The 20,321-nt window shown below is 40.9% G+C and overlaps 1 protein-coding gene across 33 annotated transcripts in view; it reads right to left on the bottom strand.

The window, feature by feature from the left end:
- Nucleotides 1–20,321, bottom strand: part of NRXN1 (neurexin 1) — a 723,656-nt gene that overhangs the window by 101,143 nt on the left and 602,192 nt on the right. For all 33 annotated transcript variants that reach the window (XM_084513032.1, XM_084513021.1, XM_084513050.1 and 30 more), the window contains one exon: nucleotides 19,502–19,673. In XM_084513032.1, the coding sequence (XP_084369158.1) occupies nucleotides 19,502–19,673 (172 nt within the window). The remainder of the gene's footprint in view (nucleotides 1–19,501; nucleotides 19,674–20,321) is intronic.

The raw sequence follows: 20,321 nt of genomic DNA, 5'->3' as shown, positions 1-20,321 counted from the left end.
CCTCAAACAGTGTTTCTATGTTAAAACCTCTTATACTAAGTTACCTTCCTCTAAGACTTAGAAAGGTCTCAAGGGAGGGGAGAGATGATTATCTTAACATATTTGTCACATTCCTGAAATTTGTGCTTCAGGGCTCCTCATATAATCTATGTCTAGATGGGAAAAAGAGCCATTGCTGGATAAAGTGCCTCTAAGGGGAGGAGGATAGATATGAGAAATATCTACCTGTTGTCACCTATCATTCTTACTGAAAGTCCGTTTCAGTGCAATCTACTCTTCAGAAGTACTTATAGACATGCTGGACATCAACCACAGAAGGAAGTTCTCAAATACATTGCTAAATCATGGCCTAAAAAGGCCACTGAGGCTACAGATCTTTGACATTTTCAGGTCTCGGGTGGCTGCAAAGTAGCCTTTGGGATGCAGAAGGGAAAACCACCTGCTTCAATACCACATCTAACATAAGGAATTTGACCTGTACTAGCTAAATCAGAATATTCAAATCTTTAAGCTCTTGCCCAAAACACACTTTCATAGTAGAAGACACTCTGTTTTGAAGTTAGTAAGGCCACATTTTAGATGGACAACCCAAAACTAGCAGTTAAATTTTGTGGAGGTCTAAATTTACCTCCTTGGTTTTCAGAGTTAATCTTTTTCCACAGAAAGAAAAAAAAAAAAAAAACAATCAATATTGAACAATTTACAGAATCACAGAATTTCTAGGTTGGAAGAGACCTCAAGATCATTGAGTCCAACCTCTGACCTAACGCTAACAGTCCCCACTAAACCATATTTCTAAGCTCTACATCTAAACGTCTTTTAAAGACTTCCAGGGATGGTGACTCCACCACTTCCCTGGGCAGCCTGTTCCAGTGTCTAACAACTCTTTCGGTAAAGAAGTTAAACATATATAAATTTGCAAGGAAATATGCAATCACCAACTCTTGTGCAAGCAGATTCTGAATTTGTGCAAGCAATTCTGAATTGCAACTTAGCACTAACATGTTAAAGCATTTTATAGTTGCTGTACAGCTGTATTGTTTCTGGATATAAAAATTACAGAAATTATATCTGGAAACATTTTTATTTTCCGGTATTAACTGCTTAATTCCTGGGAAGGTATAGTTATATCTGCATTAGGGACACAATTTTACTATACAAATTAAGTATTTTTAAATTGATAGTATGCTCTAAATATAGACAGAGGTACGATCTGATCTGTATATCACAGGTTATTAACGTTGACCCACTTGATTCTCTATTCTGCCAAAATTTTATTGTTTGGTTAATTTGTAACATGTAATGGGCTCAAACAGCTCCTCCAGGAAAATATTTTATATGAACATGATGACACACAATAAAGGAAAATCATTTAGTAATAAATTTGAAGGCTCACTGTTGAAAGCACACTCTATTTTTTACTTCAGTTTCTTAGTTCTGGTTATGGCTTTCCAAGAATGGCTTTAAAACACTGCAGGCACATAGTGTTTTCTCCCCCTGAAAGTACTTACACTGTGATTGAATCATTTCTTAATTTTTGTTTCAACACTATAAATCAATATAGAAAGAACCTCTTTGGGGCTCTTTTTACACACACTCCTTTTTTTTTTTCCCCATAGAACCACAGACATGAGGTACAGTTACAGGCTTTGATATCTGTTTCAGAGTTGTTTTCAAATTGTTGTAAGGGTGGCAAAATCCTCAGCAATTCCTACATTTCAGCCTTTTGTGCTCACAGAGCAATTTCCATAATTTCCTTTGTCACAGAAACACATGATGTTTCATCCTCAGCAGTCTGAAAGATGATATCCCTCAAGTGCTTCTCGGAATCATGTATTTCCAGGACATCGTACCTTGTTATGTTACCATAACCTTCATGTTTTGGTCTTAGATCTATGCCTCAGAACTCAGCACTGCTGAAGTCTAACTTTCTTTAACTTCTCCTGGCTTCCCAAGCAATCATGCTCACACACCACAGTTTGCCCTGCCTATTACTTACCTTTATTTTGTTTGGTTGTTTTCCTAACTATCATGCATCGTCAGTGACAGATGTTATGCAGACTTCCAGGCCACTTATAGAAGTGTTACATACATTCAAGCCCAGTACAATTCTCCCACTGGAGGTGTTTCCAGTCAATGAGTGCTACTCACTGGTAATTATTTGTTTTATACAATACTGAGTTTATTAACTCAAGCTGACTGATGAAGAATTAACTATACTCACTGCTAATCACATTTACAGAGTATCTATCAGCTATTAGCTACGGGTATCTCTCGTGAAACCATAGCACTGTCTTCAGTCTGAGTTTTTATCATTGCTTAGACAAAAACACGTATGAATTTGCAGGAGAGAGAATTACAGGACTAGGCCCCTGAAGTGAGGTGCTCAAGAAACCCTTGGTTGAAAATTGCTGTGAGGCAATTGCTATACTCTAAAAATGAATTATTTTCCAAACTTCTTCCTACACCCAGATACAGTTGAAATAAAAGTTTGAGTACAGATTGTTCTTTTGAAAAAAAGGCATATTTATTCTTCTCTCCATATTACGCAACTGCAATTTTGAACTTTTAAACCAGAAGTCTGTTACTGCCTATCATCTCTGTAAAACAGGGGAATCTTTTTTTTTTTTTTTTTTTTTCCCATTCTATATATACACTTAACCTGGAAAACATTGTGTTTCATTTAAATTCTTCATGTCCACTAAATTTGATGCTGCACCAGAAAGGCCATTAGAAATAGTCCACTGAGGAAAATCAGAACACTAAAATAGAACAGAACAGAATAGTTGGAACGGACCTACAAAGATTATCAAGTTCAACTGCCTGATCACTTCAGGGCTAACCAAAAGATAAAGCATATTTTTGAGGGATTATCTAACTGTCTCTTGAACACTGGCAGGTATAAGGCATCAATCATCTCACTAGGAAGTCCATTCCAGTATTTTCAGTGCAAATAAGTTTTTCCTAATATCCATTCTGAACTTCATCTGGCACAGCTTTTTGCTGTTCCCTGAATCACATCATTGGTTACCAACAAGAAGAGAATGGCTTCTCCCTCTCCACTTCCCCACCTCATGAAACTGTGGACAGCAATGAGGTTGTCTCTTAGCCTTCTCTTCGCCAAACTAGACAACCCAAGTGTCCTCAGCCTCTCCTCAAAGGACATGCCTTTACCAGCTTTGTTGCCATCCTCTGGACATTTTCAGGTATCTTAACATCCTTTTTATAGTGCAGAGCCCAGAACTGCACACAATACTCAAGGTGAGGCTGCAACAATGCTAAATACTGTGAGATACTAAATCTTTGTGGCTGGGAATCTGCCTGGCAGAAAAGGACCTGGAGGTACTGGTAAACAGCCAGTTAAATATGAGCCAGCAGTGTCGCAGTGTGCTCAGTTGGCCAAGAAAGCCAACAGCATCCGGGCTTGTATCAGAAACAGTGTGGCCAGCAGGACTAGGGAAGTGATTGTTACCATGTACTCAGCTCTGGTAAGGCTGAACTTTGTTTTGGGCCTCTCACTGCAAGAAAAAAAAAAAAAAAAAAAGTACTGAAGCATGTCCAAAGAATCACAGAATCACAGAACTGTAGGGGTTGGAAGGGACCTCGATAGATCATCGGGTCCGACCCCCCTGCCAAAGCAGGTTCCTCAGAGCAGGCTGCCCAGGTAGGCGTCCAGACAGGCCTTGAATATCTCCAGAGAAGGAGACGCCACAACCTCCCTAGGCAGCCTGTTCCAATGCTCTGTCACCCTCACTGTGAAGAAGTTCTTTTGCATGTCAGTGTGGAACTTCCTGTGCTCTAACTTGCAGCCATTGCCCCTTGTCCTATCCCCACAAACCACTGAGAAGAGGTTGGCTACATCCTTCTGTCCCCCACCCCTCAGGTGTTTATACACATTGATGAGATCCCCTCTCAGTCTTCTCTTCTCCAGGCTGAACAGACCCAGGTCTCTCAGCCTTTCTTCATAGGGAAGATGCTCCAGGCCCCGTATCATTTTTGTGGCCCTCCGCTGGACTCTTTCCAGGAGATCCCTGTCTTTCTTGTACCGGGGATCCCATAACTGGACACAGTACTCCAGGTGAGGCCTGACCAGGGCAGAGTAGAGGGGGAGGAACACCTTTCTTGACCTGCTGGCCACGCTCTTTTTAATGCATGCCAGGATCCCATTAGCCCTCTTAGCCACAAGGGCACAGTGCTGGCTGATGGTCAACCTGTCATCCACCAGGACCCCCAGGTCCTTTTCGACACTATTCCCTCATCAAGGTCGTCGATGAAGATGTTGAACAAGACCGGACCCAGCACCAACCCCTGGCGAACACCGCTAGTCACAGGCCTCCAGCCAGACTCTGCTCCACCGATCACCACCCTCTGAGCTCAGCCAGTCAGCCAGTTCTCAACCCACCTTACCGTCCACTCATCTATCCCACACTTTCTCAGCTTTGCTAGTAGGATATCATGGGAGACAGTATTGAAAGCCTTGCTAAAGTCAAGGTAGATGACATCCACCGCTCTCCCCCCATCTACCCAGCTTGTGATGCCATCACAGAAGGCAACGAGGTTGGTCGAGCATGACTTCCCCTTGGTGAATCCATGCTGACTACTCCTCATAACTTTCTTCTCTTCCAATTGCTTGGAGATGGCATCCGGAACAAGCTGCTCCAATACCTTTCTAGGGACAGAGGTGAGACTGACTGGCCTGTAGTTTCCTGGATCCTCCTTCCTGCCCTTCTTGAAGACCGGAGTGACAATGGCTATCCTCCAGTCTTCAGGCACCTCACCCGTTCTCCAGGACCTTTCAAAGATGATAGAGAGCGGGTTGGCGATCACATCTGCCAGTTCCCTTAGCACACGCTGATGCATCCCATCAGGACCCATAGATCTGTGTGCGTTGAGCCCATTTAGACGCTCTCAAACCACTCTCATGTCCACCAGGGGGGAACCCTCCATTTCCCTTTGTCCTATTGCCAGGGGCGAGGAGTCCTGGGGGAGTGTCCTTGGAGCAAAGACTGAAGCAAAGAAAGCATTCAGTATCTCTGCCTTCTCAGTGTCTCCCGTGACCAGGACACCCCCCTCATTCAGCAAGGGACCCACATTATCCCTAGTCTTCCTCTTGCTGTTTACATACTTGAAAAAAAAACTTCTTATTATCCTTTATCTCTTTTGCAAGCCTCATCTCTAGGTGGGCTTTAGCCTTCCTTGTCGTGTCCCTGCAGGCCCTGATAACACATCTATACTCCTCCCAAGAGGACAGGCCTTCTTTCCACATTTCATAGACCTTCCTCTTCCTTTTGATCTTATTGATGAGCTCCTTGCTCATCCATGTGGGTTTCCTGCCCCCCTTCCCCGATTTCCTATTCTTCAGGATGAAGATCCTGAGCATGGAAGAAGTGCTGCTTAAATGTAGCCCAACTCTCACAAGCACCCTTGCCTTCTGGCAACCTATCTCATGAGATACTCCCAAGCAGGTCCTGGAAGAAGTTGAAGTCGGCTCTTCGAAAGTCCAGGGTAGCAATCCTGCTTTTAGCCTTACTTCCTTGGTGGAGTTCCAGATGGAACTAGGCAATCTCATGGTCACTGCATCCCAAGCTGTCCCCAACCTTCACATCCCTAACAAGGCCATTCCTGTTGGTAAGAACAAGGTCCAGGAGCACCCCCCGCCTTGTCGGCTCCTCCGCCACCTGCATCAGAAAATTGTCCTCAACGCATTGTAGGAACCATTTGGACTGCTCGTGCCTGGCCAAGTTGCTTACCCAGCAGATGTCTGGGTAATTGAAGTCCCCCATGAGGACCAGCGCTCGTGATCGTGAGGCTACTAGCAGCTGCTCGTAGAAGGCCTCATCGACTTCCTCCTCCTGATCTGGAGATCTGTAGTAGACCCCCACCACCAGCCCACCCCTTAAGTCTTACCCACAAGCTCTCCACTTGTCCTTCACCCTCCCCCAGCTGGAGCTGGGTACACTCTAATTGCTCCCTCACATAAAGGGCAACCCCACCCCCTCGCTTCCCCAGCCTTTCTTTCCTAAAGAGGACATAGCCCTCAATGACAGCGTTCCAGTCATGCGAGCTGTCCCACCATGTCTCAGTGATCGCAACAAGATCGTGGTCCCATGACCGAACACAGATCTCGAGCTCATCCTGTTTATTTCCCATGTTCTGTGCATTGGTGTACAGGCACTTTAGGGAAGCAGCAGTGCAGTTACCCCTGGGGGGATGCAAGAAGATGATACTGGAAGCCCTTTCCAACCTCAACAATTCTATGTTTACGAAACCCAAATTCTGGTGGAGGTACCAGTCTGGGAGCAAGGCTTTGATGACCGGCTTTGATGACCTGGACTCACCTGTTTCTTTCCTTCTCTCTCCCCATTACTGCGAAAATTTAGGAAAGCATGATCTGTGCTTTGCACTCTGTTAGTCCATTCACATCTTAATTAAACCAATTTCTAAGGCCATAACTTCACTGCCTTTAATTCAGTTAATGCCCACCAATAAGAGGGTGAAATCAGGATGTGTTTCGCTACGTATTTTACATCTAATAAAACAATGGGTGTTTGATTTCTGCTTCAAATGTGTTTGAAATGGTTTGTACTACAGAATCTAATTCTTGTGCAGCTCGTAAAGGTTCTAGGTTGTATAAATCATACAAGCTAGTCACTTTTTCTGACAGGTAGAATAGTCTGCAAAAAGAAGACTGTGGTTTAGCTACACCTTGCTAGGGTCAAGGTAACTCCCTGAACTTACTGACTTGCGTACTCCTTGAACTTACTGAGTACTCCTTGAACTTAACTCCGAACTTATTTTTAAGTGCATGATATAATACAATTGTAGAATATAACCACAGAATTGGTTACAATGGAGCTGCCACTAATCACAAAATCTGTACTACAGAAAAAGTTATCCTGAAAGTGTGGACACCACAGTTTCTAAATTTCTTTTATATATTTTTTAACAATCATGGCTTGAGACTGCAAAAATATAACCACATGGCAAGATGAAGACATGGATGTACACAGCTGCTGGAATATTAAAATGCTCTCCTGTGTTTACATGTCTCTCATGAAAGAGAGTCTAAAACATGTATATATTCATACATTCAAGACAGCAATGATTTGTGTCCTTCTGGATACCTGGTTAACACAGGTAACCATGAAATCAGGTGTTTGAAACTCTTGAAAATGTATCTAGGACAGACCAAGTTGCTGTTTACCCTGCTGCAGTACGAACACAGCAACTGTTTCTGAATTAGGTTAATGCAAGCTCTTATCCTGAAGACATAAAGTACTATTCTCCTGTCACAACTCACAACACCAGCAAAATACATCTGGGGACATGTGCACAAATGTGTCCCAAATAAAAAAATATCTCATGTTCCAAGAGCACCTAAATCAGAATGACTTTGCAAAAAAAAAATTTTGTTTTCCATATAATAGATTGTCTGGTTGGAAGGCTCAACACTGCACTGATTTGTTCTGTCCTGAGCAAGACTCCCATTTCAGACAGACTTCACGGTTGCCCCAGAAGCTATAGGAAACAAACAGCTTTGCAGGGGGAGCACACGACAGAAGTACACTGTTACGCTTTTCTCTTGCATGCTCTATCAGCCAATGGCAGCATCCATATCAGCGTTAGAGGAAATGCATGTGTATACCCACCAAGTAATCTAAGACAAGGAGCACAGTTACAACCATGCCAATGCTTATACATTAGTATTTGTTGCACACAAGCAGTTTTACTTAAGTTAGTACATATTAGTTTGGCTTAGTGAGTGACATGTTACATAAAATCCTGCATGCTCTCAAACAAGTCAGTTGTGAACCTACTGGAGGACAGGCTGAAAGGAAAGAGAAATAATGGAATATGGTGTTTAATGCTTGGCTTTCACAACATGCTTCTGCCAGACTGACAAATATACTTTAAGACATTAATTCTATCAGTATTACAATATAAAGAAGCTATTGAGTATTAAAAACTACTTGTTAAATAATTGGATTGAATTATTTTCTTTTTAACCAACACCACATTTAATATTTGATTTTTAATTTTTCCTGCTATACTGGGTAAGTTATGATACTGTAGGCTACATGGAAAATTTGCCTCTAAGGTTCAAATTAAATAAATGTGTGGAAAAGAATCTCTACGTATTAGCAGTATTTCATCTTTTGAGATCTGACTTTCAATAAATTGTTAATAATGGCTTTCCTGAAAAGGTGAATGGGGGACCTGCTGTGACAGATATGCCATGTCTCATTGTGGGGTCTGTTTTCACTTCCACTTTCCAGTTCCTTCCTCTAACTTGAATCTCCACAACTTGTGGTCTTAAACTGTTTCCATATCACCTTATGCCTAATTCTTGTAAACAGATATAGGCATCAGCCGTTACCACAAGACACAAAAAGAGCAGATATTCATTTCAGTTAGTATTTTAGAGCACCTCTTTCTGACTCATTGCTCATTTGACATTTTCTTTCTCCTTCTAAACTAGATGCATTGTGCCATCTTGCTGTATTTAACTGAAAGGTGTAATGTCTTCTGTGATCAAGTAATGACAACTGTATCACACGTTTTATCAAGATCTGAATTTAATTACAGGATCTATCAAGTCTAAGAAGGGATGAGCCTTTGTATTTCACCAGGATATCCAAGATGAAAAATAAAGGAAAAAAGAAAATCCGTCTGCTGACTTAATAGTGCTGAGAAGCACTATTATCTAGCATTATCTGACAGGAAAAAAATGATAAACTGTCAAATTAAAAAGCTGATTTGGGAAACTTTACTGAAACCACTTTCTGAAAAGAGACTTACTTTAGTCTTGTTTGGGTATTACCCAGGCTCTTTATTTAAAGAAGAGAGCAGGACAGAACAATTTGTTAATCTCTCAAAGGGCGAGGCTTTTTTTTTTTTTAAAAAAATGTATTTCATTGACTTTGGATAAGCTGTAGAAGGATTTCTACATTTTCTACATAACAAAAATCACCATTTTTGTTAGAATCAGTCTTTCACGTTTACAATAAAATCATACTGGAACCTGGATACATGCTGGAAAATACATTGGGTCATGATTAAACAGTAATCAGAGCTGTATACATCAGAAAAAGGTGCAAGAAATCAGTTGTGCAACCACATATTAAGAAAGGTAAGGTAGCATACTGGCCTAGTTACATCCATCACTTAAATGGTGGTTTGTGTCTCAGAAAGTCTGATTAATTTTTAATCTATTTTAATTCCTGCTAAATTAGCTTCTTGCACCTTACTATGCTCTGGAGGACTTGCTGAAGTGAGTGTCACAGATTTCCTTGCCTTATTTTTAAATTGTTTTACTTACTGCTAAAATACCTTCTTTCATTCATGTTATACCTGAATTGTATGAATACAAGTAGAGATCAGCTTCCTATAATACCCATTGAAGATTTTGTCCAGTGAAAACAAATGAGAAATAATGCTATTTTAACTTGACTTTGAATAAATAATGAAAGCAATAGAGAAAAGTTAATTGTAGGAGACATTTTTGGATTGAGTGATCGTGAGTTGATTCAAATTAATACAAGGACAACTAAAAATAAGCCTGTAAGTCAGATCTTGATTTCAAAAGAACAAAATTTGATAAAGTGAAGGAAACCACATTATGTAATCAGTCTGAGGGGTTGATGGACTCAACCAGGAAGGTCATTTGGAAATTCTTTAAGGTAAAAGCATAAAAAAATATAATTTGTACTTGCATCTGCAAGGTTAAAAACAGGCTGAATAACTACTAGGCTGAATAACTATGCTATCATAGAGTATATTGCAGAAAGAAGGGAAAAAAACAGACTTGATCCACAAAAAAAAAAAAAGCAATGCATTTCAGAATTAGGAACATAAATGAGTTGGCAAAACTCAAGCTAAAATGTCCTTTCAAAAAAAGTAAAATAAATTTAAAAGACAAAGGATCTTGAGACTTAAACAAAAACAAATAATCTGGGTACCTGTGGTGTTAAAACAAAAAGCCTAAATTCTAACAAAAGAGGTTTCAGGGCTCTGGGAATATGGCTAAAGGATTGAGAAGCACAGATAAAGTTTTCCTCAATCCTCACAGTACTGTTGAGACACTTCGAAAAAAATCAGGTGAGCCCAGGTCATCAATGCCCGTCTCCAAGACCAGTGCCTCCACCAGACTTTTGCTTTTATAATCATGCAAGATTGTCTTTAAGACAAGAGGTCGGCTGAGGCTTGACAGGATCCACCGGCACGCAAGGAGGTGCATCAGACTCACCAAGGTGATCAGCTCCTGGTGGGTGAATTCCACAGAAGGGCAGAGGACTGTGGCCTACAGCAGTGTTTCCTGAGCCAACGAAGCCTGAGGGGAGCACAGCGACCTGCCAGGGGCCAGCCGCTCACATGAGAGGTGTGTGTCTGTGTGTGTGTGGGGGCAGCAGTAACAGCAGAACCCTGCACTCCTCTATAAGCAGCCTCTAAGGAGCATGGTGACCAGAGGAGGGGTGAATGCAAATTGGACATGGCTTGTCAGCTAGGTTGTGGTGAGGCAGTGTCTTCCCCACAGCCTGAGGTGCCCTTACAAAACAGCTTCACCCTTCTGGTGACTGAAAAAGAAAGATCCACTGCAGAGAGGTGGAGCTGAGTAAGGTAGCCTGGTCTGCTCCCTGTGTAAACCAGTGCAACTAAGGAAAGGAGACAGTGGTAGGAGACTTTCCTCTGAGAAGTACAGAGGCACCCACTGGCTGATCAGTTCTGCTCTTGAGAAAAGTCTGCTGCTTACCCGGGGCTTGTATCAGGGATGTCCCCAAGAGACTTCCAAGCTTCATATAGCCTAATGACTATTATCTGCTGCTGTTGTTCCACGTGGGCACCAATGATGCAGCCAGGGGAATGTTGCCCCTACTAAGTATTGAGAGACTTTTAAGTTTGTGAGCTTTGCAACTCATCAGAATAGGGAGTTCAAATCCCCAATGTTTGCCACTGGGACTGATCTACCAACATGACAGAACAGACTGCAGAGTCTCAAAACTCTGACCATAGCAAAGAAAAGCATGGGAGAGAAAGAATCAGGAGGTATTCTATCGAATGAAGGAAACGAGTCTGGAAAAAAAAAAAAAAAGCGAAGATGATGTGTTTCCAGACAAATAAATAAATCAATAAAATGACTCATAATAGTTAAGAATGGAAAACACCCTGAAATTCCCAGGTCCCAACAGCAACAGCCATGGAGGTTTCAAAAATGACCCTACAGCAAATGCAAGGCAAGGCAAATGCTGAATGACCATTTACTTGTTAGGTTCCTGCCTCCTTCACCATTATCATTTTGCATGGATATGTTGATAACAGACTGTCTGTCCATTTTATTAGAATATTCAAAAGCATGTTTGTGAAAGAGCCCAAAATCTCTTCTGGACACCATGCTACGACCTGAGAAACCGATCTTTAATTGTATTCAGATTTAGCTGTAGGGGGCTTGAATTTGGAAGGTATTTATAAGCCTAAAGGTATGCATGTTATACACTTACATGAATTTCTTGAGAAATACAAATCCATTCTGGAGAAACAAGTGTACCAACACAAACGTCTTCTGTTAATTTTATGGTCAATCTCGACTTACAAAATCGAGACAAATGGATATCACTTATTCTAAATAGGGTGCGTTGTAATAGCTGACTCTCAGCATATAAAGTCAGGTGTATCCCATGAAAAGGTGGCAAATACACTGTCTAGTTTCCAGAACACAGAGAACAAGAGAAGCATTTAAATGTGATGTCCCCTTCACCTAGCTTTCAGATGTTCTGCAATTAGAATCTAATTTAGCCCACAGATTCAGGGAAAGTCCCTACGACACCTGTGCTCTCAGGGTATTATCTTTAAGTGATAAAGAAAAAAAAAAAAACAACACACAAAAACAAACAAAAAAACTAAAACCCAAACTCATGGCAGAACTGTTCTGTATTATACTCAAGTCCTAAGAACTTCAGCTGCCAATTGCCATATCACAGAGCTACTCAGCACTGACAATATCGTTAGCCTCTGGTTCAATCTTCTGTCAATATACAAGGACTATCGCATAGACACTTCTTTGGTATGTGTGCTCATTCATTATTTATACTCCATAATCACAGAGATACATCTGTTCCAGTAGTAGTATTTTGGACAATCTTTGTGTCAATCGCTTGTGTGAGATGCCTGTGTCATCAAATGTAGGTCTATGAGACATGGCTATGACAACATGTGCTTAACTGTGGAGCACGAGTACAGTTGCAATTTAGTATTAAAGTTATGTAATTAGTTATGCTTTCCTAAGGCTGGCCAGAAAGAACTGGGTTTGACTGGGAAGGATTCATTATAGATATTTGTCTACAGCAGACTGTGTCTTCCAAACTGCTTCTGGGTCTCAGGAATTGCTGTGAATAGCTTTGAAACCATGGACCAGTAGGCCAATAGCTAGTAGATCATCTTATATCCATATGTAACAACCCGATTTATGATGAAAATCCTGAAGGGAAGGCTCCCTCTGGTAAAATGCCTTTTTTTTTTTTTTTTTTTTTTTTTAAGGGTCAGCATTGGGCAAATTCCCTCTGACAGCATAAAGCATAGTGTTATTCACAGAAAAGTGATTTTGAAAATTCTTCACAATAAATGGTGATTATTGTGGTTTTAGAAAGTCAGCTAGCTTTTTCTGATATACTTTCCTAGACTGGTAAATTGTACATCCTTTGCTACTAAAGGAAAAAAATTAGAAAATTAAGAAAATTGTTTTTCTTATTATGAAATATGGTTATGAATATAGCTGTGAGAAAGGTGTTGTGTACACACACACAACCATCTGATTTGAACTGAAACAGATTTTATTTCAGGTATGGAAGAAAAGGTTGCTTCAAATTAAATGAAATGCTTTGTTCTCAGATCACTATAATTGCTTATAAACACTGGGCAACCCTGACATGAAAATTTAGAACATTTTATTTAGAAAACACTGAAATTAATATTTTGACATTACTAAACCCAATTTCTTGTTATTCTGTTATTCTGTTTCGCCTTTGGCCATAATTATCAGTTCACTTTGACCCAAATTAATAAGTCCTTTGGTTTCTTCCTATAAATGCATTCTTAGCAAATCTATATTTCATTCTGTAATTGTTAACTAAATTTACAAGAGCAACCAATTCACAGTAGTAGCTGGAGTTGCTATTGTGGTGCAGTACCATAGCCACAAAAGCAAACAGGCATTCAAAAGAGCAAAATAAAACAAAATTTTGAAACAGAGAAGATAAGAAAACCATAGAATCACAGAATCATAGAAACACAAGGTTGGAAAGGACCTACAAGATCATCTAGTCCAACTGTCCTCCTATCACCAATACTACCCACTAAGCTACCAAATCAGATCTTGTAGCACCTTGTCCAGGCGCTTCTTGAACACTATGAGGGATGGTGACTCCACCAGCTCCCTGGGCAAGCCATTCCAGTGCCTGACCACTCTGACAGAAAAAGTTTTTCCTGATATCTAATTTAAATCTCCCCAGGCTCAACTTGCGGCCATTCCCTTGAGTCCTATCATTAGTTATCTGAGAAAAGAGGCCGATGCCCTCCTCATCACAACCTCCCTTCAGGAAGCTGTAGAGTGCAATGAGGTCTCCCCTGAGCTTCCTCTTCTCCAAACTAAACAACCCCAGCTCCCTCAGACACTCCTCACAGGATTTGTGCTCTACACCCCTCACCAGTTTTGTTGCCCATCTCAGGACATGCTCCAGGGCCTCTATGTCTTTCTTCTAGTGAGGGGTCCAAAACTGAACAGTACTCACGGTGCGGTCTCACCATAGTAGGTGAGATGGGCATACAGGGGGATGGGCATACAGGGGGATGATCACCTCCCTGCTCCTGCTGGCTACACTATTCCTGATACAAGCCAGAATGCCCTTGGCCTTCTTGGCCACCTGGGCACACTGCTGACTCACGTTCAGCCAAGCATTGATCAACACTCCCAGGTCCCTGTCCTCTTCACAGTCTTCTAGACACTCTGACCCAAGCCTATAGCATTGCATGGGGTTATTGTGGCCAAAGTGCAGGACCCAGCACTTGGCCTTGTTAAATCTCATCCCATTCACCTCAGCCCAGCAGTCCAACCGTATCGAGATCCCTCTGAAGGGCCACCCTACCCTCAGACAGATCGACACTCCCAACTTGGTGTTGCCTGTGAACTTACTGAGGGTACACTCAATCCCCTCGTTCAGGTGATCCTCCCACTCTACTCTGCCCTCGTCAGGCCTCAACTGGAGTACTGTGTCCAGTTCTGGGCTGCCTGGTACAAAAAAGACAGGGATCTCCTGGAAAGAGTCCAGCGGAGGGCCACAAAAATGATACAGGGCCTGGATCATCTTCCCTATGAGGAAAGAGACCTGGGTCTGTTCAGCATTGAGAAAAGAAGACTGAAAGTGGATCTTATTAATGATTACAAGTATCTTAAGTGTGGGAAACAGAGGGATTTGGCCAACCTCTTTTCAGTGGTTTGTGCAGACAGGACAAGGGGCAATGGCCACAAAATGGAGCACCAACATGCGAAAGAACTTCTTCACAGTGAGGGTGACAGAGCATTGGAACAGGCTGTCGAGGGAGGTTGTGGAATCTCCTTCTCTGGAGATACTCAAGGCCCATCTGGATGCCTACCTGGGCAACCTGCTCTAGGGAACCTGCTTTGGCAGGTGGGTTGGACCCAATGATCTCTTGAGGTCCCTTCCAACCCCTACTATTCTGTGATATTGGACAGGCCCTCCCTTTGGGTCATGCTCTCTGCCTGGGGGAGACCATGGTAAAAACTGCAGTCACAGAGACTGCCAGCAGACAGGATGGTCTCAGAAGGGAGGAGGGACAGAACCCCTGTGCCCCACCACAGGAACTCCAACAGCCACCACTGCAGCACGCTGCGGGCGGTTGTAACGCACCGGGCGCTGCTCCCCGTGCCTTGCAGGCACCCCGTGGCACCGCCCTCCTGGGGCTGTTTCTAGGCCGGTCTGGGTGCCGTCGCCATGGCTCTGGCAGAGCCCCCTCCTGTCAGCCGCTCTCCGAGAGCCGGCGTGTGCGGCCGGCTTGGTTGTGCCACTGTCCTGGGTCGCCCCTGGTGAGGCATGGCCCCAATCCCCCCATAACGCGGGGTTGGGTGCTGTGGCTGTGCCGAGGGGGCTGGCCTTGACATAAGGAGCAGAAAGGATGTGCATTGGGTAAAATTGGGTTAGTCTATTGATCAGGAACTCTGACTGCACAGTCGGCAGTTTTCTCATTCCTGTTTAATGTGACTGGAAATTATGCTGCATCCAGGTTAGGATAATCGGAAATCACTATCCAAAAAGGAAGCCAAGGTGAAATATTAAAGTTCTTCAGGCAGATGCAGGGGGATGGCAAACATTAAATAAGCTTAACATCAAATTTAGTTAAGATAGGTGGAACATACAAATGCATTACAGATCTGGACATTTTAGTCAGATATCACAAAATTATAATATGACATTTCTAATCATACGGCTACCCTTCAGAAATTGACAGAATGAGAAAGGGGGAAAGCAGGATGAACATTTAACAAAAGGCAGAAATTGCACTGCCACTGCACTCAGAGAAACAGCAAGAGAGGAACTTTGCCGTCACACACACACACAAAAACACTTGGACAGGAATCCAAAAGCATGTGTGTACTGAATTTTAAACCCATGTTTCTGAAAATCATCCAGCCCTAATCTAATCATAGAATCATTCAGATTGGAAAAGATCTCTATAATCATCTAGTCCAACCTTTAATCCAGTACTAAAGTCCACCACTAAACCATGCTACTAAGTTCTACATCTCCACGTTTCTTGAAGAGCTCCAGGGATGTTGACTCAACCACTTCCCTGGGCAGTCTATCCTAATGCCACACAAACCTTTCAGAAAAGAAGTTTCACCTGATATCCAACCTAAACCTCCCCTGGCACAACTTGAGGCCATTTCCATTCATGTTATCCCTTGTTGAAGATCTTCAAATATCTAGGATTTAAAAAAAAAAAAAAATCTCCCCCTATAATCCAGAAACAGACAGCAACCTTTAAAAGGGTAGCTATCCTCGACAACTGCCCATCCCACCTGTTTCCCTTTTATGTCTCTCTCATTTCACATCTGCTCAGATACAAACTGAAGGTGGATTGGCCCAGACAATAGTCCTGAATATCGTCAGAGAATCATGTACAAAAGAAACATTGTAGGTTGTAGTCATCAACCAGGATCATGTCTGAATTTCATACAGCTCTAGAACAAATTGCAGAAACTGGCTGTGGAAATCCAATGGAGCACTGAGATATGATACTTCCTGCAAGACGTCTACTTCTTTGACTGCTGATGAAGCAACACTAGAGAACCATGTGTGTTGCACCAGCTGGAAGACCCTTTACAAGAGAGTTGAACTCTGAGCAGCTCCAGAGACATAGGACTGAATTCAGGCTTCCTACAAATCCCACACAGTCTTGTGGCAAGCTCTTTTGAAAAAGTTGCTTACTAGAAGTATCAACTGGGGTGCCCACAGGCATCTTTCTAGCAGATAACACAACACTGACTGTTAGTTGGCCTCAAAACCATCCTCTGTGCCATTATCTGCAGCAGTTAGATGGGGCTGTGGGAAGTCTATGTAGGCAATGAAACAGGAAAATCCTGAAACCCTGACCAGAACTTCCTCTCAGAAAATTTTCACTCTGTATTTTTAGATGCTGATCAAAACCAAGCAACGTGCAATGTCTTGTACTCAGACACTCCAACCAGAACTGTAATTCAGAATATATTTTTTCCTTGTAGAGAGAGGAAAATTGATTAGTTGGTATGCTTTAGGCAACCATTATTTGTTTGTTTGTTTGTTTTGGAAATCCAGTGTATTTAAGAATAGCAAACTTACTAATTAAGCTGCTAATCTTGCTTCTATTCTTAATAAAAAATAATAATTAAAAAAATCAACAACCAAAATTAGAAGAGATAAGCCTTTGCTTATGTACAGTGGTGTGGATACGTTAAAAATTATGCAGGAAAAAATACTAATCAGAAAACAAGCACAAAGCAAAAAGAATATTCTTTCTAGCACTGAACTGAAAGCTAATGAGCCCTCACTCATGCAAATGACATTAAATTTGTTTCAACTTGTACAACTGCAAAATGTCCTCCATCAAAAACAGGAGCAATTGGCAAATTTGTTGGTTAATCACTACTGCCAAACACTATTGTCAGTCACTAAAACAGCAACAGCAGCAGGACATCTAAATTGGGTGCAGCAGCATTTGCCAAACTGTGTTGTCTTATATCACACTTAGAACTGAACTGGCAGTGATATCTTTTAATAGAGTGCCATTAATCTCTTCAGAGCAGTATAAACTTTGGTCAAATGCATTATAGTCTTCTGGACAGGCCTGTGTCTTTTCTATAAGTTACCTCAATAGCAGTCTATGAAGAAACTAGTTTAAAAAGGATGTAAGTGAAGAATACCTAACCTGATGGAAAAGCATGGAAATATAAAATAAAGGTATGGCTAGACACTTTCATGATGGAAGGAGAGGAAAAGAAATGGAAGATGAAAATGGGGAGGATGGATTTCAAAAGCAATGCTATGGAATAAAAGAGCCATAAAATATTACTAAAGGAAAGTAAATTAAAGAAACTTAAGGAAACTGAAGACCAACAGTAGTCTTGGAAGATCCAGTAATAACATAAGTCAAGGAATTCTGTACCCTCTCTGATGAAACAACTGAAAATGCGTTCAAATGTAGGTTGTGTATGGATTGCTTGAAGAAACTCAGAAAGTTCTAGTTTTTGTCACAGAAAAAAATCGACCTCCAGTAATCTTATCCCAAGGAAATCACTCTGTTTTCTGTATCAATCTATGTTCAGTGTAAATAAATTCTGTGTGCCAATATCCTCAGAACTCAACTGCAGTTCATCCTTGTTGTAACCATGTTGTATTTTCATGAAGAAACAGAACAGACAAGAAAAAGAAAATGTTTTCAAACTCATAATTTATGTATTATATATATATATGTATTCCATTCTGCTACATACTGCTCAGACATTAACTGAAACATGCTTCTCCCCAGCTTCTACCATCTTATTTCAGCTACCATTTGTCAAGCACTGTAAAAGTTGGAAAACAAGGAGGAAACAGGAATATCTGAAAGATCATAGGACATATTTCATTCAGTATCTTCCAAACTCTTTTCCCAAGAGTTTAACACTTCTCAGATATATCTCTAACCTAAAGCCATGAATCATGGCTAAGAGCCAGAACTGTCACTCTTTCATAACATATTAGCATACAAATTGTTGTCTTTTTTTTTTTTTTTTTTTCAGACAATGCCTGCTATAGTAATTTCACTTGAGATCCATATTTTCATTTTTATATTTAATTCTAAATTATCTCCAAGAAATTATCCGAAAGATGGTATTTCACCCAAGGAATATTTTTCTATTTATTTATTTATTTTGATCAGTTTAACTGTTGGACTGCTACCCAAACACCAACTTAAAAAAACAAATCCTAAATACCAATAATTGGAACAGAGAATGGCTTATCCAATTTCCTGTTCCACCATTAAAATGAAAAAAACCTTTACTGTTAAATCAGAACCATCATTTCTGTAATAGCAAATAGGCAACCCAGAATACCTTTCACTTAGATCTCTGGATTTGCTGCTTTTTATTAATAGTAAAAACACTTATACCAACTGTTAACAGATAACGTGCACATTTGTAAGTTACCCTTCATAGCTTAGTAGCAGTACTCAGTGAGAAAGGGTTTGCATATCTGAAAAAACTGTTGCCTTTAACAATGAATAAAATAAGTAATAAGGTAATCTTCAGTGCATGACATTTGCATAAAATTAAATATGGGCCCAATCAAGGAAGCTCTATATTAACACAAGTGGTCATGTTGAAGTAACCAGCATCCCCTACATAAATAATATAGCATAGTTTGCATTTTTAAGTGAAGACATGTTAATTTGGTTGGTTGGTTCTTCAACTAATATCTGAACACCTTTTGGTTTACACTTGGAACAATTCTACTAAATTCAAACATTTTAATAACCTTTTGTAATTAAAAGAACACAGATAACCGATTCCTCAGAAATGTTTTACCCAATCTGTTGGAGATCGATTTGGGAGTCACTTTGTAGCTTTTGTCAAAGCCTTTTCCGCTCCCTCCCCCCTTCCCCCCAGAAAAAAACCCAAACCAAACCAAAACAAACAACAACAAAAAAATTCCAATAAAAAACAATGAAAACAAGGAATAAACTCACATTTTCAAACGTTGATAACTGTATTTTTTCACTTCCAGTAATAACTTGAATTTATGCTTTTAAATTAATTAGGAAATGCTACCATCATGAACTGCATATTGCTCCAGACTCTTTAACTACTTAATTAGCTACTAAAACACTGCAAAGGAGCATTAAAAGAGGAGCAAAATGATCAATTCTCTACATATCCCCCACCCTTTTACACACAAAAGTTTGTGTAAGCACTTACCTGCTGGGTAGCGTTCAATAACTGGCCAGTTGTCCACCTGTAATGTGGCATTGCCACCACTTCTCGTGAAACGTACTACATGGTATTTTCCGTCATTAATGATTGCGTTGATCTCTTCGATAGAGATGTCATCAGTTCCAACATTAAATTTAACTCCAATTTTTCCCTGGTGCTGCATATTAAAAAAATAAAATAAAGGGGGAGAAGGGAAGGAGAAAAAGAAGAACTAATTAAGAGTTGTTTTAGCAAGACAGTGTGTCATATAGGAAAAGATTTCCAACAACATCTTCCCTCCTCAGATTTAACTTCTGAAGGCTTGCATGTGGCAATGACAAGCCTCCTGACAGTTCAGTACGTCCAGGACGTTGCTTTGATGGATAATTGATACTCCAAATGAGTTATTTCACCAAATTGAGTTCTCTCTTTTTCCAAGACCAAGACAAGGAGGGGGAAGGAAGATGAAAGCTCATTTTCTTTCTTTGTCCCCCTCCCTCACCTCCAAGAGAATTAAACACCTTTCTTTCCTTTTAGGGTTTCAAAATGGAAAGCCTCAGAGTGTCACTTGGAAACTTGGAAGAAGTATGAGGATTTGCATTTCGTGTTTTTTTTTTTTTTTTTTTTTTTCCCCCGAGTGGAGAAAGTCTTTTCATCACATTGTGCTAACTCCAAATCATTAAGACAAGGATGTACCAAGTGACAAATGGAGTTTCCTGATCTGAGCTTGACAGGAATGAAAGGCATTTGTGAAACAGACAGCATCTTGTTCTCACTGATGAGCAAGACTCATTCTTCTGCTGAGATTAGCCTGTAAACTCCTGTG

This window comes from Aythya ferina (genome assembly GCF_964211825.1).
Source record: "Aythya ferina genome assembly, chromosome: 3".
Classification (NCBI taxonomy): domain Eukaryota; kingdom Metazoa; phylum Chordata; class Aves; order Anseriformes; family Anatidae; genus Aythya; species Aythya ferina.
Note: the sequence above shows the minus strand (reverse complement) of the source record. Positions and strands in the feature narration are given on the sequence as shown.